This window comes from Geotrypetes seraphini, chromosome 3, assembly GCF_902459505.1.
Source record: "Geotrypetes seraphini chromosome 3, aGeoSer1.1, whole genome shotgun sequence".
NCBI lineage: Eukaryota > Metazoa > Chordata > Amphibia > Gymnophiona > Dermophiidae > Geotrypetes > Geotrypetes seraphini.
In genome coordinates, this window is record NC_047086.1 from 203,762,065 (window position 1) to 203,789,337 (window position 27,273).

A 27,273-nucleotide genomic window follows, 5' to 3' on the forward strand; every position below is an offset into this window, starting at 1 on the left:
AAACCACTTGCATCCCATGTACTGACTAAACGTATCTTTATTGTAAACCGTTTGTACCCATGTACTGTCAAAATGTATCTTTATTGTAAACCGCTTCGAACTTCACGGTATAGCGGTATATAAGAAATAAATTATTATTATTATTATTCCTTCCCCCATATCTCTTTAACTTTCCTGGTGCAAGCAGCTTCATCAATTTGCTGCCCGCGTCGATGTCGGCTCTCCCTCTGATGTCATTTCCTAGGCGTGGGAAAGCAGGTTGAAGATGCTACTCACACAGCGAAGAACTAAGGTATGGTGGAAGGGAAGTAAAGGCACGCAAGTGGTGAGGAGAGGACTGGGAAGGAGCGGGGGGGGGGGGTGTGTGGTAGAAAGGAGGAGGGGTGCTCCCACCAAGATGGTGCCCAGGGCAGACCGCACCCCCCCTACTACTCCACTGATGGTTGGATAGGCTGGCGTATGCTTGGACAGCAACTCCAGCAGTTAGAACCTAGGACAGTACCAGATGGGCTTTACAGTCTATGGCCCAGAAATATCAAATAAAAAAGACAAGTTAATTTATTCTCTTTATAAAACTGTAGCACAGTTTTTAAAGCCAGCTGTGTCAGTAACGGAGGGTTATGATGAGATGTACTTTTGGCACCCATTATGTGAAGTTCACTAGCCCACTCACCAGGCTACTTATGACACCTGTGTGCAGCTCTACTAGGCTTCCCCATACCAGAACCTGCTGTTTTAGAGACAGGTATGTACCTTTTGTTCTTATTTTTGTTTGGTGGAAGGGGATCAGTGAGCACTGGGGGAGTCTTACCTTGATGCATGCAGTGGTTATCCGGTCAGTTTGGGCACCTTTGTGGCATTTAGACCCTTCTAAAACAGGTCTAGTTCTATATAAGTTCTTTCTAGGATGTCTTGCAGAATGTTTGATCACTGCAAAACATTCATGTCTAACATGCCCTTGAGACTGCCCAAAGCCCGAACATAACACGCCTCCACCATGCCCATCTCGTGCTCTGGACATAGAGAGGCTGGAACACCTCGCTAGACGTACATAAAGACGGTTTTGATTATTGGCACTTGGATGTCTTAGCGAGGTGTTCCAATTTAGGATGCCAATTTAGGATGCTTTTTGGACATCTATGTTTTTTGACTATGAGCCTGAAAATGTAATATATTTTATGATATTCATATTAGTTAAAATGACACCTACAGAATGACACAGGGACACAGTTTGTCCCCGTTTCCGCAAACTCTATCCATCCCATCCCCGCAAACTCTGTCTGATCCCATCCGTAGAAGACTCAAATAGTTATGATTTTATATGGAATCATTTTATTAAAGAAACAATATTCTGTACAACTGTCATTTTATAAATCACAAACACAGAACAGCATTTTAAAGTATTTGGGAGGAGATGGAATTCTCAGGCCAGGCCTACATCCCTTCATTAAGACACAAGCCCTCCCTTACCCTTCCTCTGTCTGGGACACACAAGAAATCCAACAGAGATGGCAGCATTTATTGTCTATCTGCTGATGGGTCTGTCTTTGCTTCTGTCTTCTTACAAGAGCTGAAGAAGTGAGAAAGCCAATCTGGATGCAAAAGGGCCACCTGAGAAAATCACTTACACTTCAATTCCAGGAACCATAGGAGCCCTATAGAAAAATTAAGACACCACCATCCCATACACCCTACCCTAGAACTACTGGCATGAAAATATTTCCCTTGGTTTTTTTCACTATTTTCCCCCCTTGTCCTCTACAAGTGTCTCATTGGTTTTCTCTCGCTTTGTTATAGGCGCTCTTTTTGTCTTGTCACTTGTTGTTTTATTAAATACTGGCAGTTTCTGGGCATTTTCAGACAGTGCAGGCTGGTACCGGTACTGATAGCCATATGCTCGGATGTGGTATGCTAAATATTCCAACAAGTACATTCCTTGAGCGTTCATGTGGTGATAGGATATCGCCAAGTCTGAGCAGCACTGGGGTCCCTGCAGAATAAAGAATTCCAAAGATTAGTCGGAGAGCAGCACACTTCACATATCCAAAGTCAGATAGGATCATGTGACCACTAGAAGCTTTTGATACATAGAAAACAATCAAGTTCATGACTGCTTTAGGACTTTCACATAAGAACATAGGAGTTGCCATACTGGGACGGATCAAAGATCCAACAGTGGCCAACCCAGGTTCCAAGTTCCTAGCTAGATCCCAAGAAGTAAAACATTTTATGCTGTTTATCCTAGGAATAGGCAATGGATTTCCCCAAGCCATCTCAATTATTGTCTAAGGACGTCTCTTTTAGGACATTATCCAAGCCTTTTTTAAATCGCGCAAAGCTAACTGATTTCACCACATTCTCCGGTAACGAATTCCAGAGTTTAATTACACGTTGTTTGAAGAAATATTTTCTCTAGTTTGTTTTAAATCTACTACTTAGTAACTTCATCGCAAGCCCCCTAGTCCTAGTATTTTGGGAAAGAGTAAACAAGCGATTCACATCTACCTTTCTACTCCACTCCACTCACAGATCTCTATCAATAGCTGACCATCTTTGTCAATGCCTTATGATATCACAATCTATAGGAGCCAACTTTTCAAAATTACTAAGGGGTGCTCAATTCAGCACACCTTACCATTTCTGTAAAAAGAAACACAAAGTATGTCAGGGGTCATGGGCACAAATGGCTAGGCAATATATAAATGTAGATCATAGCAGAATGGACACATTGGGAGACGTGTGGCCAAAAGAAGAGCTGAGAAGCACTGAATGTCCCTCCAATCTCTTTCTCCCTAACTCAGCTCCATCAGTTTACCCCACCTCTTTTCTTCCCTTCTGCTCCACAGCACATCTATATCACACTCACACCATCCTTTCCAGTCCAGCCTAGCCAATCCATGCCATCCCTACTCTCCCACTCCATCTTAACCGTTCCTCATCTCACACAGACCACCCTCACATTTTCCTCACCCCTTTTTATCTTATTGTGCCTTCTTATCCTATTTTCTCCTTGCTTTTTTTTTACTCCCAATGCACAGCTCCACTTCCCCTTCCTAAACATCTTTGCTGCCTACTTCCTCCTGACTTGATCAGCTCTGCTTTGTACCCTACTAATTCTACTACTACTATTTATCACTTCTAAAGAGCTGAAAGGTGTACGCAGCGCTGTACATGTTGACATTTATAGACGGTCCCTGCTCGGAAGAGCTTCCAATCTAACTTGGACAGACAGACCTGACATATAGGGTTGGGGGATGCAGAACACAATGTTAGAGGAGTAAGGAGTCAAAAGCACTCTCAAAGAGGTGGGTTTTTAATTGGGCCTTGAGCACTCCTAGATATGGAGCTCACCGTAGGAATTCGGTCAGCTTGTTCCAAGCATATAGAGCAGCAAGGCAGACGGGACAGAGTCTGGAGTTGGCAGCCAAAGAGAAGGCCATAAAAAGGAGGGACTTACCAGCTGAGCAGACCTCACGGGGGGTATCCCAAAGACCAAGAGGCACTGCAGAATATTGCAGGCCCTGAACTCTGTTGCCAGCGACTTGCCGGAGTCCAGAAACCAAGCCAGAGGCTTATACAGAATGAAGATCAAGAATGAAAAAATCTCTGGCAAGAAGTTGAAATGTCGAGTAAGCACTGCGATGACCAATGCCATGATATGACATGATATTGAGCAATGAATAAAGGAGAGCTAGTGACTGGTATACAGGGTTTCCCGTCTTTGCAGCAAAGTCCGTCCGAAGGGCGGCTTTGGGCACCGGTTCCAGAAGGGGTAACAAAGGATTGAAGTTGGGAAAAAATAGAGGAAGGGGGAAAAGCAGGAGGGGAAAGAAGAGGAAGGAGAACAAGGGAGGGAGGGGGGTCCAAAGACCAAGGGTCAGAGGAGCGGCCATCTCTACCACCATAGCACATGCAGCCAGGGCTCTCAAGCAGGCAGGCAGGCCCTGTACTTCAACAGAAGTGACTTTAAAAAAGGCAACAGGGTGTAATTTACCACCATGATCTTGTGCCAGGACTCCCGCCATGGTTGTACAATTGTCTCGAGTAAATAGGTGAAACATTTGATCATAATCAGGAAAACCCTGGCCCGGGCTAGAAACCAAAGCACATTTCAAATGTCCAAAAGCATCTAACATTTCTTTAGTCCATCTGATAAAATCAGTCATTTCAGGACCCAGGGTCTATCTCAGAATCTGGTCATAGAAGGAACAATAAGGGATCCATTGGCGGCAGTAACCAATCATACCAAGAAAAGTAAGCAAGTCTTTCTTGGTAGCTGGGCAGGGCAGACCCAGGACAACAGCAATGTGAGAAGTGCTAATTTTCCTCTGACCATGAGACAGGACAAAACCCAGGTATTCCACCTCAGATTTACACCATTGCAGTTTCTTTTGTGACACCTTGTGCCCACACACAGACAACCATTGAAAAAGTCCAAACTATCAGCCTGACAGGTCTCCTGAGTTATGGAATATAGAAGGAGGTCATCCACATACTGGATGAGGACAGAACCATGAGGGGCGGTCCATGGCTGCAGAGTAGCCCGAAGGACAATGGAGAACATCATAGGGGAGTCAACATAGCCCTGGGGCATTCTACACCAAGTATACTGCTGTTGCTGGAAGGTAAAGGCAAAAAGGGGCTGAGTAAAAAGTGGTGGCTGCAGGTGGAATGGAGGAGAGGAGGGACGGAACGTCAGGGACAATGGATGCAATGGGAACTACCAAAATCAGCAGAAGCCCAGATTGGGGAGTCTAAGGGGAGGGGCAAAGGCGTGGACGGAGGACAAATGGACATAAATGATGGGGAAAAAAACATGCAAGCCTCCTGCATCATTTGTAGTGAGCTGAATGAGGCAAAGGAAGAAAAGATCTCGACCAAGAAGGCTGACAGGGCAGTGAGGAATAATGAGAAAAGAGTGCTGGAATAAAGTATAGCCTGTATCTGGGTGGGCTACAGACAGGGGTGTAGTACGGTAGGATTTAGTCAGAATCCCATTAATTCCCATAGAAGGTTCAGCATTCATGCGCGGACCCCGATAATGTAAGTAAGTTCTGACAGGAGCTGGTCTGGCAGCCAAAAGTGCTTTTGCTCTGTCTAATTCAGATTGCAAATCAAGAGGAATGTTGCTTTAAGTCAGAAAGAGTAAACCAGAATCACATTCCTTGAGGTCAGTGACTAGCGTCCAGAGGAGCACAGTGAGAATTTACAACTTGCTAATCTTTCTGGCAGACAGCCAGATGGTCAGTGAGAAAAGCAGCCTGCTCCGCACAAGAGAGAGCCTGTAAAACGGAATTTTTTTTATATGAGCCAGCACAGATCAAATCACTACTGAAAACTGATCAACAGAGATCATAGGGTGGGCAGTCAAAAGACATGGAAACACAGCACAAGAAGTGACAGAAGTTTCCTTCAAAGCAGAGGGTAGCAGCTGAAGGAGGGACTCAAAATATGAGTCAGGGTCAGACTATTTCACGTTCAAGATGGAGTCAAGAAACAGGATCTAGACTGAAAACAGCTATCGAGCTCTGCTGGCAATGCATTCCACATTACAGTATTTCCTGCCTCAGTGGTAAACTTATAGGCAGTGCAAAGTATACGGGGGAGGACTGGTGACACAGGAGCTGTATGTAAGTGAGCTGGAGGGAGAGTGTCATACACACGGGCAACATAAGCTTTACAAGTCTCATTTTTCCTAGGAGGGGGAGGATCCTTAGGGCCTTTATGACCCATAACAAAATACAATGTAGTAAGACACAAGTCTCGCTTACCTTACCTTATAAGCAAGACACAATAATATACAATGCAATAGAAATGTTATACTCTTTGAACCTTATCTTCTAAGCGGTAAATAGACTAAGCGCATGCACAAAGCTTTTTCCCCACAGATGACAGAGCACGGCAGGCATCTCTATTAATAATTTAGTTCTTCCCAAAAGAACTTGTGGCCACTCAAAAGTACTGCTTTCCAAAAGCCTTAATTAGGTAACAGGAGTTGCCAAAACTCCATGAGAGACTTGCCAAAAGCCTCAATAACATATAAGGGTTTGGAAGAGGACAGAGACCAGTGATTCAGAAATTCATACTCACTGGTACCGGTACCATCTCCAATCCCGGACGAGCCCCCAGTTGAAAAGGTTCTGGTCCTAATACTGCCTCACACACACTCTGTCGTCTCTGGTGCAGATGCATCTGGGGCACCTACTTAGAAAGAACAAACTACGTCATGTCCAAGGAGATGTCCCTTTATTCTGAGTACTGCATACATATTTATAGCATTTACATGGGTCAGTTTTTTCAGCATATGACTGTAGGAAAGACCAAATATGGTAACAGGATACATAAAAGCAACTAGAAAGAGGTAGCAAACATAAGGGGGGGAGTTTCTATCTAAGGTCTTATCTCTCTAAAGCACAGGATGTGGGGATCAGTACATGAGGAGGAATGACCTTGGCAAAATTAGCCAGCTACAGGATGTAAGACACAGAGCTCAGAACACAAAGAGAAAATGACCTTGTGGTTTCTTGGCAAATACAAACTGTTCTAGCAGTGTTTTATATGTTACACAAGCAGGAATGGAATAGACTTACAAGACGTATATACCCCTTCAGGCACTTTACATCCTAACGGACTTAATAGTGAAATTGAATGGTGGGCTTTTTTATAACTTGAGTCCTCATCATTCCTGATGTCCTTTTTTTGAAGGTTGTGTTTAGTAGTCAAATTAGTATAGTGGCATTTTTAAACTTCCCACTTGAAGCAGCTCTCTTTTCCTATTGGGCACATTGACGTCACCACGCACTTCTCCATCTTTTGGACGTGATCATATGGTCATGCGCTTGACTCTTTAAAGCTCCCCACAGCGTTCTAGTGCCGGTTGACACGAAAGGAGGAAGCACAAACATTGAGCTCGATTATTGAAAAGAGCTTCATTCAGTGGTGAGTGCCTCCCAACAGCCTACAGATAATTTTAGTATAAGTAGTTTGATTTTAACGAGTTTTTGTATTAATAAAGTATTCGTTTATTTTTCAAATTTCAGAGTCTACACCGCTCATAAGTAAAAATTATCCACAACTTTGTGGGTTCCCTGAAGCAGATACGAAATGTGTCACGTCAGAATCTGACACCTGCAAATTATAAGATAAGTTTTTTGTTTTCAACTAACTATTTAAAGAAGAATAAGTAGTTTGCCTTTCTGGCACCTAAGTTGACCAATTAACATTCATACTATTTATAAATGGTGCTTGAAGATGCAACGACTGAGTGGTGAGACGGTAACGTCGAGGCATTGTGTCCCTGCTATCATCTCTATGATTCTGAGCACTAAAGCTACCAATAATTATATGCAATATTGAAATTGTTGATGTTGGAATCAGTATAGGAGTGATTACTTCATTGGTTTCTTGTGAATCTTTTCTAATCACTCAAGTGCAAATACCTTGAGTTCATTTGCCCCTATTTTGTGCACTCTGCAACCATGGCAGGACACTGTTGAGGTACATGCTGTGCGTCATAAGAGTTGCCAGACTCCAGAATGGCCCTGGGTGAGATTTTCTTCAGAATGAATGGACCTAGGCTAGCTCCCCAGCCCAAGAGGACATGAAGGAGGCGAAGTCTGAAGCTCCAGTGCCCTCCTCTGGCACGCTACGGCAAGTGTTTCAAATTTGCTGATCCAGCACCCATCTGGCGCAATTTCCAAATACAATAAATTAGGAGCTGGGGAGTCCATCCCAATCGATTTTGAATCAAATCAAGGAGTTTTTGAGGCAGAATTTAAAGTTAGAAAAAAAGATTGATTTTAAAATCCAAAATGGCCCCTGCCATGAATTCATGCCAAAACCGACAAAAATAACAAACATCCGAAAAGAAAAAAAATAGCGATTTGGGGTCTGGGGAGGTGGGGTGAGGGACCTGAATCCTACCTACAGAAACTGTGAAAAATGGGTTTAAAAACATTTTCCAAGCCACCCCCAAATAGGGTTACCAGATTTTCTGGAATGAAAATCCAGATCCATGGCCAAACCCGCCCAACCCCACCCCGTTACGCCCGAGTCATGCCCTGTTCCAGCCCTGCCCCCAGTGCCTACCCCCTCAACCTGTTCATTTGTCGGGAGAGCATCTGCGAATGCACTGGTGTGACATCATGACATCACATACATGCATGTGATGTCACTGCGTAGCATCCACACATGTGGAGATGCCATCCCAAAGCTGCTGCTAGCTGGAAGCTTTTCAAAACCCAGACAAAGTGCCAGGTTTTGAAAAGCTGTCCATACTCCTGGACATGTCAGCATTTTTCAGCAGCTGAATGGAGAAACAAGGACTTTTCTGCCCCAGAGCAACTTCAAATGCCCAGGAATAAAGATCTTTGGTCTGCCAGCCAGCCAAAGACTGAACCCAACCTCTGCCCCCATAGATCCTCTACCATGCGGTCAGGGCGGGAAAGCCAGTCTGCGCCCTGAAATCTAGGTGAGTTTCTGTCCAGGCACACTCAGCCTGTGCTAGAAACCTGTGACTGTGGAGTCACCGGCTAGCAAACTCCATGATAGGATCTCCGGGCACTTCCAGAAGGTGGCACACAGCAGGCTGGCTTCACAGATCCACCTGAGTTTCTCTTTGAAGCTGCAGTCTGGCTCCGCAGGATTGGATCCTTTTCTTTGACTGCGGAATCGGAAAGAAGTAGGGAGATTGTGGATGCCTTTCAAGAGGCTCTGCTCAGACAAATGGTGACGGAACCCACAAGGGAAAAAGCGATATTGGATCTGGTCCTCACAAATGGAGAGAGTATCTCTAATGTTCGAGTGGGTGCTCACCTGGGAAGTAGCGATCATCAAACGGTTTGGTTTGATATAACGGCTAAAGTGGAGAGCAGCCACACGATACTTAAAGTCCTAGATTTCAAACGTACAGACTTTAATGCAATGGGAAAGTACCTGAAGAAAGAGCTGTTAGGATGGGAGGACATAAGAGAAGTGGAAAGACAGTGGTCTAAGCTAAAAGGAGCGATAAAAATGGCTACGGACCTTTATGTGAAGAAAATCAATAAAAACAAGAGAAAAAGGAAGCCGATATGGTTCTCCAACCTAGTGGCTGAGAAAATAAAGGTGAAAGAGTTGGCATTCATGAAATATATAAAAACCCAAGAAGAGGAGAGCAGAAAGGACTATAGGGTGAAACTGAAAGAAGCCAAGAGAGAGATACGTTTGGCGAAGGCACAGGCGGAAGAACAAATGGCTAAAAATGTAAAAAAGGGAGATAAATTTTTTTTCAGATATATTAGTGAAAGGAGGAAGATAAAAAATGGAATTGCTAGGCTAAAAGATGCTAGGAACAAATATGTGGAGAGTGATGAGGAGAAAGCAAATGTGCTAAATAAATACTTCTGTTCTGTGTTCACAGAAGAAAATCCTGGAGAAGGACCGAGATTGTCTGGCAAAGTTACACGAGAAAATGGAGTAGATTCTGCGCCGTTCATGGAGGAGGGTGTTTATGAGCAACTTGAAAAACTGAAGGTGGACAAAGCGATGGGACCAGACGGGATCCATCCCAGGATACTAAGGGAGCTCAGAGAGGTTCTGGTGAGTCCTATTAAAGATTTGTTTAACAAATCTCTGGAGACGGGAGTGATTCCTGGGGATTGGAGGAGAGCGGATGTGGTCCCTATTCATAAAAGTGGTCACAGGGATGAAGCAGGAAACTACAGGCCGGTGAGCCTCACTTCAGTTGTTGGAAAAATAATGGAAGTGTTGCTGAAAGAAAGGATAGTGTACTTCCTTGAATCTAATGGGTTACAGGATCCGAGGCAACATGGTTTTACAAAAGGTAAATCATGCCAAACGAACCTGATTGAATTTTTTGATTGGGTGACCAGAGAGCTGGATCGAGGACATATGCTAGATGTAATTTACTTGGATTTCAGCAAAGCCTTTGATACAGTTCCTCATAGGAGGCTGTTGAACAACCTTGAAGGGCTGAAGTTAGGACCCAAAGTGGTGAACTGGGTCAGAAATTGGCTGTCGGACAGACGCCAGAGGGTGGTGGTTAATGGAAGTCGCTCAAAGGAAGGAAAGGTGACTAGTGGAGTCCCTCAGGGTTCAGTGCTGGGGCCAATCCTGTTCAATATGTATGTGAGTGACATTGCTGAAGGGTTAGAAGGAAAAGTGTGCCTTTTTGCAGATGATACCAAGATTTGTAACAGAGTAGACACCGAAGAGGGAGTGGAAAATATGAAAAAGGATCTGCAAAAGTTAGAGGAATGGTCTAATGCCTGGCAACTAAAATTCAATGCAAAGAAATGCAGAGTAATGCATTTGGGGATTAATAATAGGAAGGAACCGTATATGCTGGGAGGAGAGAAGCTGATATGCACGGACGGGGAGAGGGACCTTGGGGTGATAGTGTCCGAAGATCTAAAGGCGAAAAAACAGTGTGACAAGGCAGTGGCTGCTGCCAGAAGGATGCTGGGCTGTATAAAGAGAGGCGTAGTCAGTAGAAGGAAGAAGGTGTTGATGCCCCTGTACAGGTCATTGGTGAGGCCCCACTTGGAGTATTGTGTTCAGTTTTGGAGACCGTATCTGGCGAAAGACGTAAGAAGACTTGAGGCGGTCCAGAGGAGGGCGACGAAAATGATAGGAGGCTTGCGCCAGAAGACGTATGAGGAGAGACTGGAAGCCCTGAATATGTATACCCTAGAGGAAAGGAGAGACAGGGGAGATATGATTCAGACGTTCAAATACTTGAAGGGTATTAACGTAGAACAAAATCTTTTCCAGAGAAAGGAAAATGGTAAAACCAGAGGACATAATTTGAGGTTGAGGGGTGGTAGATTCAGGGACAATGTTAGGAAATTCTACTTTACGGAGAGGGTAGTGGATGCCTGGAATGCGCTCCCGAGAGAGGTGGTGGAGAGTAAAACTGTGACTGAGTTCAAAGAAGCGTGGGATGAACACAGAAGATTTAGAATCAGAAAATAATATTAAATATTGAACTAGGCCAGTTACTGGGCAGACTTGCACGGTCTATGTCGGTGTATGGCCGTTTGGTGGAGGATGGGCTGGGGAGGGCTTCAGTGGCTGGGAGGGTATAGATGGGCTGGAGTAAGTCTTAAAAGAGATTTCGGCAGTTGGAACCCAAGCACAGTACCGGGTAAAGCTTTGGATTCTTGCCCAATTTGTTCGTGATCCCCTTCTTTATCATTCCTAGCATTCTGTTCGCCCTTTTCGCTGCCGCCGCACATTGCATGGACAGCTTCATCGACTTGTCAATCAGAACTCCCAAGTCTCTTTCCTGGGAGGTCTCTCCAAGTACTGCCCTGAACATCATGTATTTGTACATGAGATTTTTGTTACCTACATGCATAATGTTACACTTATCCACGTTGAACCTCATCTGCTATGTTGATGCCCATTCCTCGAGCCTGATTATGTCAAGTTGCAGATCTTCACAATCCCCCTGCGTCTTCATTACTCTGAATAACTTCGTATCGTCCGCAAATTTAATCACCTCACTCGTCGTTTCAATGTCCAGATCATTTATGTTGAAGAGCAAGGGTCCAAGCACCGAGCCCTGCTGCACCCCACTGGTTGCATTCTTCCAGTCCGAGTATTGTCCATTTACCCCCCACTCTCTGTTTCCTATGCTCCAGTTAGTTTTTAATCCACGTGAGTATTTCACCCTCGATTCCATGGCTCGCAATTTTCCGAAGTTCATGTGGAACCTTGTCAAATGCCTTCTGAAAATCCAGATATACAATGTCGACAGGGTCGCCCTTGTCTATCTGTCTGTTTACTCCCTCAAAGAAGTGCAGCAAGTTCGTCAAACACAATCTGCCTTTGCAAAAACCATGCTGACTGGTCCTCATCAGCCTGTGTCCGTCAAGGTGATCAATGATGCAGTCCTTTATCAGCCACTCTACCATCTTTCCCAGTACTGAAGTCAGACTCACCGATTTGTAGTTTCCTGAATCTCCCTTTGAACCTTTCTTGAAGATCAGCGTAACATTTGCCACCTTCCAGTCTTCTGGAATCTTTCCTGATTTGCTCGACAGATTGGCTATTAGTTGAAGCAGTTCAGCTATGGTCCCTTTCAGTTCCTTGATGGCCCTCGGATGGATGCTATCTGGTCCTGGGGATTTATCGCTCTTAAGCTTATCAATCTGCCTACACACCTCCTCTAGATTGACCGTCAATCCTGTCAGCTTTCCGTCTTCGTTTCCAGCATATAGCCTGATGGGTTCTAGTATGCTGTCTAAATCTTCTTCGGTAAATACAGACGCAAAAAATGTGTTCAGTTTTTCGGCGATTGCTTTGTCCTCCTTTAGCGCTTCCATTATTCCTTGGTCATCCAACGGTCCCACCGCTTCCTTCGCGGATCGTTTCCCCTTAATATATCGAAAGAACGGCTTGAAGTTCTTTGCCTCCTTGGCTATTTTTTCCTCGTAGTCTCTTATGGCCCCTTTTACCGTCTTATGGCACCTGCGTTGATGTTTGTGCTTGTTCCAGTTTTCGTCCGTTTTGACCTTTTCCATTCCTTAAGCAAAGTTTTCTTGTCTCTGATTGCTTCCTTCACCTCTACAGTGAGCCACACCGGTTCTTTGTTCTTTTTCTCTTGGATCCCATGTTGATACTGTAGCGTAGCCGTCCCTTAGGGCCTGGCACACACCTACAATATTGCCCTGCCATCAAAACGTTTTGACGCAATGATGGCTGAATAATACTGAGAGGGAGTGGTAACCTTGATAAAGCCCATTGATAAAGCTGGCTGTCTCAGAGGAGAGGGCAGTCTAAGGAAGCTCTCATGTTGAAAGATCCACCACCTTTTCAAGAGCCAGAAGACGTGGAAATGCTGAACCCAGAGACAGAGGAAACAGCCCAGATAAACCAGGAACTAGAGGAGATAAACTGGAGTGCTTTGCCAGAGTTTGTGCTTCCTGAAGAAATGGAAGTAAGCTAATTGGATTGTGTGCTTGTTTTTGAAAAGTTTTCTTCTTCTGGACTTTTTGGGTTTTAGGCTGTTTGACTGCTGGGACAATTATTTAACTGCTGTTATGCTTTGGATAAAGTGAATTTGCTGGAGAAGTGAATTTTCTGTGTATTCTAGAAGAAGGAAGTATGCTAGTAATTTATTCTGCTTTTTTGGAAGGGTTTTTTTTTAAAGCCAAGATGGCTGCTGCAAGCTGAGGCTTGGTTGCAGTAAGCAACACTAACAATGTCCTTCTTAAGAGTTGAAAAACCCTGAAGGTTGGGGCAGGATTGCACAACATCTATGTGGTGGGTTTTTGTGGGTCTATTTTTGTATTTTGCTTTGGCAAGGTACAACTTTGGCAAATCCACCAACCTTCTGCTCCTTAATCCCTGCAAAGGAGAGAAGAGCTACAACATTGCAAAGATGCAGTTTTGTGTTTGGCCCAAGGACTACTTGTGACTGGACTAATGCTTTATTCTATTGAGGCCAGTGTTTAATAGGACTTACCTGGGACATAAGCTGAATGCTTAGAAATTAAACAGACCAGGCTGGTGAGTGTTGCATTATTGTTTGGTTCGCTGATGTTTTTAGATTCCTTTTGCCAAGTTTGGATGATTAATAAATTTGTGTGGTGTGGTGCCATTCTGACTTATCCACAAGGCAAGCTCTCCACCACAGGTACTTCCTCCCTCTTGGGGAAGCATGACAGGGCTATCTAGTGGTTGTGTGCCGGTCGCTGCTATGCCCCAAGAGACGACCACGCTACAGCGTCTCCTCAGTTCAGATAGCTAGCTAAGAAGCCAACCAGGGAAAGTGGGTGGGTTGTGAGAATATCTGCCTGCTGTGCCTGGATAACACCTGTTATGGTAAGTAATTGTGCTTTATCCCAACACATCACACTTGAAATAGGCACTAGAAATTATACTAAAAAATCACTTAAGTCTTCAATTCATCAACTTATATCTTGCATCCAACCACTTATAAGACTCAGTTGAGGCACACATGGGGAATCTCAGAACGCCACCTGTCTGATACAGCACAGTGTGGCAGCACTCTTCACTGGCTCACCCAATTGTGTATTATTTGAGTCTATATATCATGATCTTTTTTTTACTCTTTTATACTTTTGGTTTTTTATATTTATATTTCTTAACTATTCATTTTATTTAATTTGTGCTGGCAATCCAATAAATTAATTAAATAGAATAAAATTTATCTTCTAATTCATTAGCAATTCATTTTATAATTAAGAACATAAGAAGTTGCCTCCGCTGAGGCAGACCAGAGGTCCATCTCGCCCAGCGGTCTGCTCCCGCGGCGGCCCATCAGGCCTATTACCTGAGCACTGGTCCCTGATTAATTTTATAACTTGCCTCTATTCCTATCCCTATAACCTACCTCTACTCCTATCCCTATAGCCTACCTCTACTCCTATCTGTACCCCTCAATCCCTTTGTCCTCCAGGTACCTATCCAAGCCTTCTTTGAAGCCCTGTAGCGTGCTCCTGCCTATCACAGCCTCCGGAAGCGCGTTCCATGTATCCACCACCCTCTGGGTGAAAAAGAACTTCTTGGCTTTTGTTCTAAATCTTTCCCCTTTCAATTTCTTTGAGTGCCCCCTTGTACTTGTGGTTCCCCATAATTTGAAAAATCTGTCCCTGTCTACTTTTTCTATGCCCTTCATGATCTTGAAGGTTTCTATCATGTCTCCTCTAAGTCTCCGCTTCTCCAGGGAGAACAGCCCCAACTTTTTCAGTCTGTCGGTATATGAGAGATTTTCCATACCCTTTATTAGCTTAGTTGCTCTTCTCTGGACTCCCTCAAGTACTGCCATGTCCTTCTTGAGGTACGGCGACCAGTACTGGACACAGTACTCCAGATGCAGGCGCACCATTGCACGATACAGTGGCAGGAAGACTTCCTTCGTCCTGGTTGTGATACCCTTCTTAATGATACCCAACATTTTGTTTGCTTTCCTTGAGGCTGTGGCGCACTGCGCCGACGCCTTCAGTGTTGCGTCTACCATCACTCCCAGGTCTCTTTCAAGGTTGCTTACCCCTAGCGGTTGTCCCCCCATCTTGTAAGTGAACATCGGGTTCTTTTTCCCTACATGCATGACCTTGCATTTCCCTATGTTGAAGCTCATTTGCCACTTTTTGGCCCATTCTTCCAGTGTTGTCAGATCTTTTTGGAGATCTTCGCAGTCATCCATGGTTATGACCCTGCTGTATAGTTTGGTGTCATCCGCAAATTTAATAACCTCACATTTTGTTCCCGCCTCTTGGTTGTTAATAAATATATTAAACAGGAGCGGTCCCAGCACCGACCCCTGCGGAACTCCGCTAGTGACCCATTGCCAGTCTGAATAATGGCCCTTTATTCCAACCCTCTGTTTCCTGCCTGCCAGCCAGTTTTTGATCCATCGGTGGACCTCCCCTTGCACCACGTGGTTCCATAGCTTCCTTAGCAGTCTTTCGTGTGGTACCTTGTCGAAGGCTTTTTGGAAGTCAAGGTAAATGATGTCTATGGATTCCCCTTTATCCACCTGGCTGTTTACCCCCTCAAAGAAGTATAATAAGTTCGTGAGGCATGACCTGCCCTTGCAGAAACCATGCTGACTCGATCTTAGCTGCCCATTGTTTTCGATGTGCTCCCAGATGCTGTCTTTAATCAGCGCTTTCATCATCTTCCCCGGGATCGAGGTCAAGCTCACCAGCCTGTAGTTTCCTGGGTCTCCCCTTGAGCCTTTCTTGAAGATGGGCGTGACATTTGCTATTTTCCAGTCCTCCGGAATCTCTCCAGTTTTTAAGGATAGGTTGCATATTTGTCGAAGTGGCTCAGCTATTTTGTTCCTTAGTTCCTTGAGTACCCTTGGGTGAATGCCGTCCGGACCTGGCGATTTGTCGCTCTTTAGCCTGTCTATCTGCCTGAGGACATCCACCTGGCTCACCTCTAGTTGGACCAAATTATCATCCTGATCTCCTTTTACGATCTCTTCGGATTCCGGAATGTTGGTTGTGTCCTTCCTCGTGAAAACTGACGTGAAGAACTCGTTTAACCTGTCAGCTATCTCCTTTTCCTCTTTTACCACTCCCTTTCTGCCTCCGTCATCCAAAGGTCCCATTTCCTCCCTTGCTGGTTGCTTCCCCTTAACGTACCTGAAGAATGATTTGAAGTTTGTTGCTTCCCCCGCCAGTCTCTCTTCATATTCTCTTTTTGCTTTCCTAACCACTCGGTGACACTCCCTTTGGTGTTTATTATGCTCCTTTTGGTTGTCTTTTGTTTGGTCCTTTTTCCATTTTTTGAACGATGCTTTCTTGTCACTTATCGCCTTTTTCACTGCATTTGTTATCCACACTGGGTTTTTTGTTCTATTTTTTTTGCACCCTTTCCTGAACTTGGGGACGCACAGGTTCTGTGCTTCGAGCACCGTGCCCTTGAGTAGGGTCCAGGCTTTTTCTATGGACTCCATCTTCCTTGCGTTGCCGTTGAGTTTCTTTCCCACCATTTTCCTCATGGCATCATAATTCCCTTTTTTGAAGTTGAGTGCTGTCGTTGTAGTTCTTTTCACCTTTGATGATCCAATTTCTAACCTGCACTGGATCGTGTTGTGATCGTTGTTTCCTAGTGGGGCTAGTACTGCCACCTCCTTTGCGGGTCCCCCTAGTCCGCTGAAGATTAGGTCAAGAGTGGCATCTCCCCGTGTTGGTTCCGCGACCAGTTGTTCCATGAAGCAGTCCCTCATGACCTCCAGGAATTTGGTCTCCCTCATGCAGTTTGAGTGCCCGATACTCCAGTCTATTCCCGGGTAATTGAAGTCCCCCATCACCACTACACTTCCGTTTTTGCATACCTGCCTCAGTTCAGTCTCCAGATCCTGGTCGATTTCTTCCGTTTGTCCAGGTGGGCAATAGTACAGACCCAATTTAATGTCTGCTCCAGTTCCTCCCGGTAGCTTAACCCATAGTGATTCCAAGCCATCCGCCCTTACTGTTGTTTCCATCCTGGTTGAAGGTATGGAGTCTTTTATATATAGCGCTATTCCTCCACCCTTTTTGTGTGACCTGTCCCTCCTGTAGAGTTTGTACCCTGGTATAGCCACATCCCATTTGTTGTCATCAGTCCACCACGTTTCTGTGACTCCAATTATGTCCAGGCCCTTCTTGCTGGCTATGACTTCCAGCTCTCCCATTTTGGCCCTTAGGCTCCTAGCATTAGTGTATAGGCAATGTAAGTCCCGGTTGTTTGCCTTTTCTACTGGTTTTCCTCGTGGTTTGGTGCTCCTTGCGACCCCCTCGTGAGTTGCCAGTCCCCAAGCCTCGTCTCGGTCATCCTCCTTCTGTGGTGTGTCTGTTTCATCCTCAGCCTGCTTCCCCATGTTTGGTTGCCCCTCTGGTTCCTGTTGTTCTCTGTTAATCATGCTTGCCAGTTTCATTTGTGCCCTAGGCCCCTGCATTTCGTCCTTAGGTCCCTTTTCTAAAAATTTCCACTCAGCCCTGAGCCCTCTTTTACAGTGTCCTTGCTCAATATCCTTGGTCCTGGGCCCCTGCATTGCGTCCTTAGGTCCTTTTTCCAAAAATTCCCACTCAGTCCCGAGCCCTCTTTTACAATGTCTTTGCTCAGTGTCCTGGCCCCTGCATTGCGTCCTTATGTCCTTTTTCCAAAAATTCCCACTCAGTCCCAAGCCCTCTTTTACAATGTCCTTGCTCAGTATCCTTATTTGATACTTTTGTTCTCTGTGTCAGATCGACTGTCGGCTTTCCCCTCTTCTTCAGTTTAAAGCCAAATCTATGACGTTCTGGACGTTGCGTGCCGGCATCCTCGTCCCAGTTGTGCTCAGGTGCAGTCCATCTCTCCTGTAGAGCTTATTCTTCCCCAAGAAGGTTATCCAGTTCCGAACAAAAAAGAAACCCTTCTCTTCGCACCATCTCCTCAGCCAACTGTTAATTGCTTGTAGTTCACTCTGCCTCCTTGCGTCCGCTCTCGGTACTGGCAGGATCTCTGAGAAGGCTATCTTCCTTGCCCTCAGTTTCAATTTCCTCCCCAGGATCCTGAACTGATCAGTTAGTGCAGTCCTGTTGTAGTTCCTCCTGCTGATGTTGTTGGTTCCAACATGGATTACCACAGCTGTCTCCTCTGTCTCGGACCCCTCCAGGATCCTCTCAATTCTGTCGATGACGTCTTTCGTTCTTGCCCCCGGGAAACATGTCACTAGTCGGTCCTCTCTCCCTCCGGCTATGTGACTGTCCACTCCTCTCAGGATTGAGTCTCCCACTATGATAGCAGATCTCCCCTTCCTCAACTGTCTCTCTGGTCTTAGGTCTGTGTCTGTGGCGCAGTCCGCTAGTCCTTCCTCCGGGCTCTGTTGGGTCTCCACCTCATCTGCCTGTCCAAATTCTCCGCAAGGTCCTACTCCTATGGCGTCTGGTGGATTCTGTCGTCCAACTGCTGGTTCTCTCCTGATGGGCTGGTGGTCCTGTGCCTCCACCATCCTGCAGGCCTCCTCAATGAACTTCTCGAGCTCTCTAACTTGTTCTGTGATGTGGTTCTCTCTGGTGGTGTCTTCAGTTGCCCAGCACTGTTCCTCTATGGTGCAGAGTCCCTCCAGTTCCTGTACTCGAACCTGCAGTCTCCCGACCTCCTTCTTCAAGCTATCCAGTTCCTGGCATCGATTGCATATGTACGCCCGCCTCCCGGAGGGGAGGTAGTCATACATATGACATTCGATGCAGTATACTGGGTAGCTCTGCTGGGATCCTACAGTCTCCATTACTACTTTCTCTTTCCTATGTCCCACGGTGTGTATGGGTGGCGCCTGGCACGCAGCTAGCTGTAAGAGTAGAGAGAGAAGAGAGAAATGAGTAGAGAAGAACTACCTGTGGTTTATTTTATAGAAGTTAGATATTGCTGCTGGGCTGCCTGGGCTCCTGGCTCCTTCTCAAGGCTCCTTCGCAAAGGCGCTCGAGCGCCTTTGCCACTCACCTTCGCCGCGCGCTGAACGGCTGCGCGCCGTTGGCTCCTCCCCTTTTATGGGGGAGTTCGGCTGGTGACGTCGGGGGGGTGGGAGGAGCTATCTCTCGCCTCTTCCCCTCAGCTCCGCTTTGTCTAGTTCCGCCCCTTGGCTCTCCTCCCCTGCTTTCAGCTCTGCTCTCTGGTCTCCTATCTCTGTCCGCTCTCAGCCCTCAGTCTCTGGTCTCTGTCCGCTCCGCTTTCAGTCTCCTCTCTCTGACCGCTTTAACCCCCTCTCTCTGTCCGCTCTGCTCTTTGTCCACTCCGCTCTCAGTCTCCTCTCTCTGACCGCTTTAAGCCCCTCTCTCTATCCGCTCCGCTCTCCGGTCACCTGTCTCTGTCTGCTCCGCTTCTCAGCCCTCTATTCTCCTCACTCTGCCCGCTTTCCGAAATCCCAAATCCCGCAGCTTCCTCCACTGCCTGCCACGTGCTTTGAGTTGCAGTTCAGCACAGCACCTCCTAGCTTCCCCTCGCTGCAATAACTGTGATCGGCGCCGTTGGCTCCTCCCCTTTTATGGGGGAGTTCGGCTGGTGATGTCGGGTGGGTGGGTGGAGCTATCTCTCGCCTCTTCCCCTCGGCTCCGCTTTGTCTAGTTCCGCCCCTTGGCTCTCCTCCCCTGCTTTCAGCTCCGCTCTCCGGTCTCCTGTCTCTGTCCGCTCTCAGCCCTCAGTCTCCAGTCTCTGTCCGCTCCGCTTTCAGTCTCCTCTCTCTGACCGCTTTAACCCCCTCTCTCTGTCCGCTCCGCTCTCCGGTCTCTGTCCACTCCGCTCTCAGTCTCCTCTCTCTGACCGCTTTAAGCCCCTTTCTCTGTCCGCTCCGCTCTCCGGTCACCTGTCTCTGTCTGCTCCGCTTCTCAGCCCTCTATTCTCCTCACTCTGCCCGCTTTCCGAAATCCCAAATCCCGCAGCTACCTCCATAATTAATTTCCCCTATAAAGGTTTAAGCAACTTAGCTTGTTCAATGTTGCTGTTACACTGTACCCCAGGACAAGCAGGCAGCATATTCTCACATGTGGGTGACCTCCAAGCTAACCAGAAATGGATGGTGGGAGTGTTTGCAATTTAGGAGAATAAATTTTGTAAAACTGCCTGGCTGAAATGGCCATCCCATCTGGAAAAAGAATCCAGACAATAATGAGAGGTAAAAATATGAACCGAGGACCAAGTGGCAGCTTTGCAGATTTCCTCAATAGGAGTAGATCTAAGGAAAGCTACTGATGACAAGTTGGAGATGATGTCTGGGTGTCCCAACTTGTTTGGATTGAAGGAGACAAAAAGATGAGGAGAAGATGTGTGTGGCTTAGCAAGTTGCTAGTAAAGCCACATCATGGTTATAGTCCAGAGTATGAAGAGCTGTTTCTCCAGGATGAGAATGAGGCTTTGGAAAAAACACTGGCAGTACAATGGATTGGTTGAGATAAAATTCTGAAACCACATTAGGTAAGAATTTAGGATGAGTACGGAGGACCATCTTGTCATGATGAAATACTGTGAAAGGTGGGTCCGCTACTAAAGCTTGTACCTCACTGACTCTGCAAGCAGATGTGAGAGCAATGAGAAAAACCACTTTCCAAATGAGACATTTGAGATGAGGCAAAGCCCTTGGTTCAAAGGGAGGCTTCGTCAATTGAGCAAGAACAACACTGAGATCCCAAACCACTGTGAAAAGTCCTTTCATAAATCTGGAAACCACAGGATGAGCAGAAAGAGGTTTCCCTTCTATAGGCTGATGGAAAGCAGCAATTGCACTGAGATGAACTCGAATAGATGTGGATTTGAGGCCTGATTGAGATAAATGCAGCAGGTAATCCAAAACTGAAAACAAGGAAGTAGATTGAGGCTCCTTGTGATGAATGGTGCACCAAGCAGAAAACCTAGTCTATTTCTGGTTGTTACATTGTCTAGTGGTAGGCTTCTGAGAAGCCTCTAAAATGTCTTTGACAGATTGAGAAAACTGTAGAGTGGCAGTTAGGTTCAGAGGTACCAAGCTGTCAGGTGTTTAGACTGCAGGTTGGGATGAAGTAGAGACCCCTGATTCTGTGTAAGCAGAGAGGGAAACACTGGTAGAAGTAGTGGCTCCCTGTTGCTGAGTTGAAGCAGAAGGGAGAACCATGTTTGTCTGGGCCACCGAGGAGCATCAGAATCATGGTGGCATGTTCGTGTTTGAGTTTGACAAGTGTCTTAAGAATGAGAGGAAATGGAGGAGATGCATACAGAAACTGATTCGTCCATTCCAGAAGAAAAGCATCTGCCTCAAGGTGATGAGGAGAGTATATCCTGGAGCAGAATTGAGGCAGTTTGTAGTGGGGAGAAGCAAATAGATCTATCTGAGGAGTCCCCCATTGAGAAAAAATATGATGGAGAGGCAAGGAATTGAGTGTCCATTCGTGAGGTTGCAGAAGATGACTCAATTTGTCCGCCAGACAGTTTTTCTCTCCTTACATATAGACCGCTTTTAGAAAGGTGTTGTGAAGGATTGCCCAATTCCATACCTTTTGAGCTTCCTGGCAGAGAGGGAGAGATCCTGTTCCTCCCTGCTTGTTGATGTAGTACATGGTTACTTGATTGTCTGTCCGAATGAGGAGAAGATGCTGATCAGCTTTGAGAGTATTGAAGATCGCTCTGAGTTCCAACAGATTCATGTTACACTGATGATCTGGAGGACAAAGGGATTGAGGGGTACAGATAGGAGTAGAGGTAGGTTATAGGGATAGGATTAGAGGACTAGAGACAATTACATAATTAGTCAGGGACACTGTTCAGGCAACTAGGCCTGAAGGGCCGCCGCGGGTGCGGACCGCTGGGCAAGATGGACCTCTGGTCTGCCTCAGCGGAGGCAACTTCTTCTTACTTCTTCTTCTTATGTGTTGGCCTAATGGCCTTGAGTACGGAGACCATCGAGATGAGCACCCCCCCCCATGCATAGGTTGAGGAATCTGTCGTGAGGACCTTTTGATGAGGGGGCATTTGAAACAGTAAACCTCTGGAGAAATTGGAAGAGAGCATCCACCAGTGGAGAGACTGTCTCAACGAAGGAGTCACTGTAATGTGCTGAGAGAGTGGGTCTAAAGCCTGTGCCTATTGAGATGCCAGGGTCCACTGAGGAATTTGTAGGTGAAGTCTGGCAAAAGGAGTCATGTAAACTGTAGAGACCATGTGACCTAGGAGAACCATCATGTGTCTTGCTGAAAGTGAAGTGAGGGATGACACTTTGTGACAAATTTGAATGACAGCATCCTCACGCTGCTGAGGAAGGAATGCTCTGAGTTGCACAGAACAGCTCCGATGAACTGCAGGATTTTGAGAGGGTTGGAGTTGGGATTCTGGAAAGTTTTTTAATCCCAATTGTTGGAAGAACCAAATAATCTGTTGGGTCGCTACAAGAACCCCCCGAGATGTTGAATTGTTGATGAGCCAGTCGTCCAAGTATGGGAATACTTGGAGACCATGGCTGCGCAGAGCTGCTGCCACCACTACCAGGCACTTGGTGAAAACTCTGGAAGATGATCTAGGCCAGTGTTCTTCAACCTTTTTACACCTATGGACCGGCGGAAATAAAATAATTATTTCGTGGAGCGGCAAACTAATAAGACTGAAATTTTTAAAAACCCCATTGCCGCCCTGTCCCAGCAAGCTCGGTCCCGTTAACCATCTGATCCCATCCGCACAAACCTCAAATAGTTATGATTTTATATTGAACATATTTTATTAAAGTATAAAAAGAAACAATATTTTGTACAATTGTCATTTTATAAATATAAATAATACAGGGCAAGGATCAACAAAATCCCCGTCTCCCCTCCCCTTCACATATATCCCCTTTACTATCAAGAAAACTGAATAAGCCAAATTATTACAGAATGCTACACAAATATCATGCTAACAGAATACAGAAGTCACACATGGCAGGAATGGTGTTAGGGGGAGTGCAACTAGGGCAACTGCCTCCTGGTCAGAGAGAGCCCTAAGCCAGCTGGAAGCGAAAGACGCACTGCCTGGGCTTTGCACTCCCCAGTTATGTCTAACATCAGCTCTAGCAGGATACATATTTTAAATCTGATATATTCTAATCACAAGACAGAAATAAAATTATTTTTTTCTACCTTTTGTCGTCTCTTGTTTCTGCTTTCATCGTCTTTTCACTCTCTTCCATCCTCTGTCTGCCCTCTGTCTCTTCAATCCAGCATCTGCCTCTTCCATCCACTGTCTGCCCTCTACCCCACCCCCTCCCATATGGTATTGCGTTCTTTCTGTGCCCCTCTCTCTTACACCAGATCTAGCATCTTTGTCCCTCTTTCCTTATTTTTCATCTGACCCCCCTTCCCAGCATCAATCTCTCTCTACTTTGTCATTCCTCTGTCTCTCCCCTTTCCCTCATCTGATCTCTCCATTCCATCCTGACTCCTTCCCCTCCTCTAATCTCCCTGCCAGCTGTTTCCTTCCAATGTTCCTCCTTCCCTGTCCAGCAGAACCTTTTCCTTTTCTTCCTCCCCTTATCAAACAGTAACTCTCTTCCCTTCTCCCCTGTCAGCAGTAGCCCTTCCCCTCCCTTGTCCAGGAGTACCCCTTCTCCCTTTCCTTCTCCCCTTATCCAACAGTAATTCTCATCCCCTTCCCTTCTCCCCTGTCAGCAGTAGCCCCTTCCCCTCCCTTGTCCAGGAGTACCACTTCTCCCTTACCTCCTTCCTCCTCCAGCAAATGTTTCCTCTATGTAGGCTTGCGGCAGCTCTGTGTGCTTTTAACTTTGGCACACAGCTGCCCCTAAGCAGTATTTTAGCCGCGGTTTCATGAGGCAGCCTCGGGGCCTTTGGTAGGCCGTACCGTTTCGATGATGCGATGTGGGCCGGCCTACCAAAGGCCCCGAGGCTGCCTCATGAAACCACGCTGCTTAGGGGCAGCTGTGTGCCGAAGTTAAAAGCACACAGAGCTGCCGCTGCTTGTTTGGGGTGCGGAGACAAAGGCTGGAGCAGGAGACATACGCGGCAGGAGTCGGTGGTGGAAGGCAGGAGTGCCGGCATAGCGACGGCAACAGGAAGTTGCACATCAGCTGACGCCGGCACTTTTTGCTGCGGCGGGGACCTGAATCCTTCGCGGATCGGCAAGATTTTTTTGCGGACCGGCACCGGTCTGCGGACCGACGGTTGAAGAAGTGTGATTTAGGCCAAAAAACAGCACTCTGTACTGAAAATGATGATTTCCCACCCGAAATCTGAGGAGCTTGTAAGAGGCTGGCCGAATAGAAATGGGTAAGCCTCTGAGATCCAGGGAGCAGAACCAATCGGTTTGATCCAGAAAAGGATACAATGATGCTATAAACAGCATTCAAAAGTAATCTTTGACAAGGAATTTGTCCAGGATAAGTCGCATATCCCCCATCTTCTTCAGGACAAGGAAGTAACAGGAGTAAAACCCCGTGTTCTGCTGTTCCAGAGGAATCTCCTCGATGACATGGAGATAAAGCAGAGCTTAAGCTTCATGAAGAAGAAGGGTGGTCCGGAAAGATTGAAAGGATACTCTTTTGTAATTGGAAGGAAGTGCAGAGAGAGGCTTTCCCAGATGAGATTGAGGTCCCATCCTTGGTAGAAATGATGGAAATGAGCCCCTATGGAAAAAAGAGATGAGAGAGGTAGAACGAGTAAGGTTATGCTCTCTGTGAGATGGTTATAAAGACTGAGAAAGCTTAGGTGCATCAGGAGTCTGAGGTTTACGCTGCTGCCATTGCTGCTGTTGAGGCTGCTGTTTCTTAAGAGGCGGCCTTGAATCAGGTGCTTCCTTCTGAGGGAAACGCCTTTGTGTGGAAGAGTACGGGTTTGATCTGATGATGGACCTCATGCTCAGACAAGTGCTTTGTAATTGTCTCAATAGAGTCATCAAACAATTCATTGCTGGGATGCTGTCTTGTAGTTTTGGGTCCATATCCATGGTGTGGAGCCAGGCGAGATGGCGTATCGCCACCGAGAAAGCAGTGGCCCTGGAAGACATCTCTAAAGCATCATATGCAGCCTGGACCATATGTATGCGAAGTTGTCCCAGAGTGGAATGCATATGCTGGAACTCTGTCAGGTGATGCTCTGGAAGATATTTGAAAAAAGGGGGCATAGAATTGACCCAATATTTGAGATATGATGTAAAGACAAAGTTGTAGTTTAAAATTCTATTTGTCATCATAGAATTTGATACAGGCGTCAGCCAAATTTATCCATGGCCTTTTCCTCTCGGCCAGGTGGGACTGTGGCATAGACCTTGGCTGGATTGGAAGACCCAACCAGAAAAGATTGATGGGATAGTTGAGACTTTTCTAATCCCTTACAGTGAGCCATTTGATATCGAGATTACAGTTTCGCTGGCACAGCAGGAACGGAATATGGTGTAGCAAGATTTCTTTTGAAAGCTTGAGTGAGAATGTCATTTATGGGTAATTTTAATGAATCCGTACGAGGATGAGGTTTACCCAGTTCTTCCATATACTCCTTAGAGTATGTTGAATCAGACTGCAAGGTGATGTTAAGATCTTTACTCATTTGGCTAAAAACTGAGTAAAGGACATTGAAGCAGAAGAGGGGAGATCCCGTTGAGTCGAAGGCGACGGGGGACCCCTCGAAGTATGTCTCATGGCAGAGAAAAAGGGTGCAGCCCCTGTAGAATATTGATACCTGAGATCTGAATCCATAGGCACTATTCTCACATTAGCCCTCTCCTCAAGTCTCTTCATTGGCTCCCCGTCCATTTACAAATACAGTTTAAACTCCTCTTGCTGACCTACAAGTGCATTCGCTTTGAAGCCCACCAATATCTCTCCTCACTCATCTCCCCCTATGCTCCTCCCCGTGATCTCCACTCATCGGGCAAGCCCCTCTTATCTGTACCCTTCTCTTCCACTGCCAACTCCAGACTGCCTCTTCTATCTTGCGGCGCCGTATGCCTGAAACAGGTTGCCTAAATCAAGACGTAGTGCTCTGTCCCTGGCAGTGCTCAAACCCAAGCTAAAGGCCCACTTTTTTTGAAACTGCTTTCAACTCTTAACTCCCCATCACTGCTGTCAGATACCTATACTCACTATAATCTCCCCAACCCTTCTACTGTCAGATACCTATACCTACTATAACCTCCCCAACCCTGAAATGTCCTGTCTAAATTAGATTGCAAGCTCTGCTGAACACAGACTGTCTATTGTATGTTAAAATATACAGCTCTCTCGAGACTACGGTGGGAGCTCACGGCAGCCATTTCCTATTGGCGATCTACACGAGGCAGGAGCGTAGGAAGATTGCTCCTGCCCCGAAAGCCTGCTAGACCACCAGGTAAGGCTGGGATGCTGGCAGGAAGGCTGGAGAGAGGCAGGAATGTGATAAAATATGGGTTCCCCCCCAAAAAAAAATTGCAAATTTGTGAAACTGCGAGTGTGGAAACCGCGAATGGAAGGGGGAAGTGTATATTCCGCGAGTTTTCAAAGAGGTCAAGACAGATGACTTTATGCTTTGGATTCTTGCCCAGAAATAGCTAAGAAGAAAAATAAAAAAAAAATAAAAATAAAAAAATGTTTTAAATTGAATCAGGTTGGGCAGACTGGATGGACCATTCGGGTCTTTATCTGCCGTCATCTACTATGTTACTATGTCACCTCAGTAACAACTATACAAAAATAGACAAATATACCCCTCCCTTTTTACTAAACCGTGATAGCGGTTTTTAGCACAGGGAGCTGTGCTGAATGCCCTGCGCTGCTCTCAATGCTCATAGGTTCTCTACACTGAAAACCACTATTGCGGTTTAGTAAAAAGGGGCCATAGTGCAAAATATAGACAGCAGATATAAGTTCTCTAAATGGACACATTTTAATCATTAAATTGAAAATAAAATAATTTTTCCTACCTTGTTGTCTGGTGATTTCATGAGCCTCTGGTTGCACTTTATTCTTCTGACTGTGCATCCAATATTTCTTCCCTTCTTTCAACCTGCTGTATGCTTCCAGACCTCATTCCCTCTGCCAACTTTTTCTTCCTCTCTCCAAGCCTCCCTCCCCTTTCTTTCTGTATTCCTGTCCCCCCTTTCTTTCTTTTTCCATTCTTTTTTGAATTTGAAATTTTTATTGGTTTTCAATCCATAAAACAATCCGTATAATACAAGAAAACAGCAATCACACTAATACAAAATCCAATGCCTACGGAAAACAGTGCAAAACTACAACATTGTCTACATCCCCCCGATACATCCCCCCCCCCCACTGCAAAGGACAAACCACAGGATCAAGCAAGTCCGTAACTGTCTACAAATTCAATTTCTGGGTAACAACAACCCATG

The 27,273-nt window shown here is 45.9% G+C and overlaps 1 protein-coding gene across 1 annotated transcript in view; it reads right to left on the reverse strand.

Moving 5' to 3' along the window:
* Nucleotides 1–1,321: 1,321 nt before the first annotated feature.
* Nucleotides 1,322–27,273, reverse strand: part of LOC117357792 (glycoprotein-N-acetylgalactosamine 3-beta-galactosyltransferase 1-B-like) — an 83,216-nt gene continuing 57,264 nt past the window's right edge. Inside the window, exon 5 of the mRNA XM_033938903.1 lies at nucleotides 1,322–1,990. Coding sequence (XP_033794794.1) covers nucleotides 1,739–1,990 — 252 coding nt within the window. The 3' untranslated portion in view covers nucleotides 1,322–1,738. The remainder of the gene's footprint in view (nucleotides 1,991–27,273) is intronic.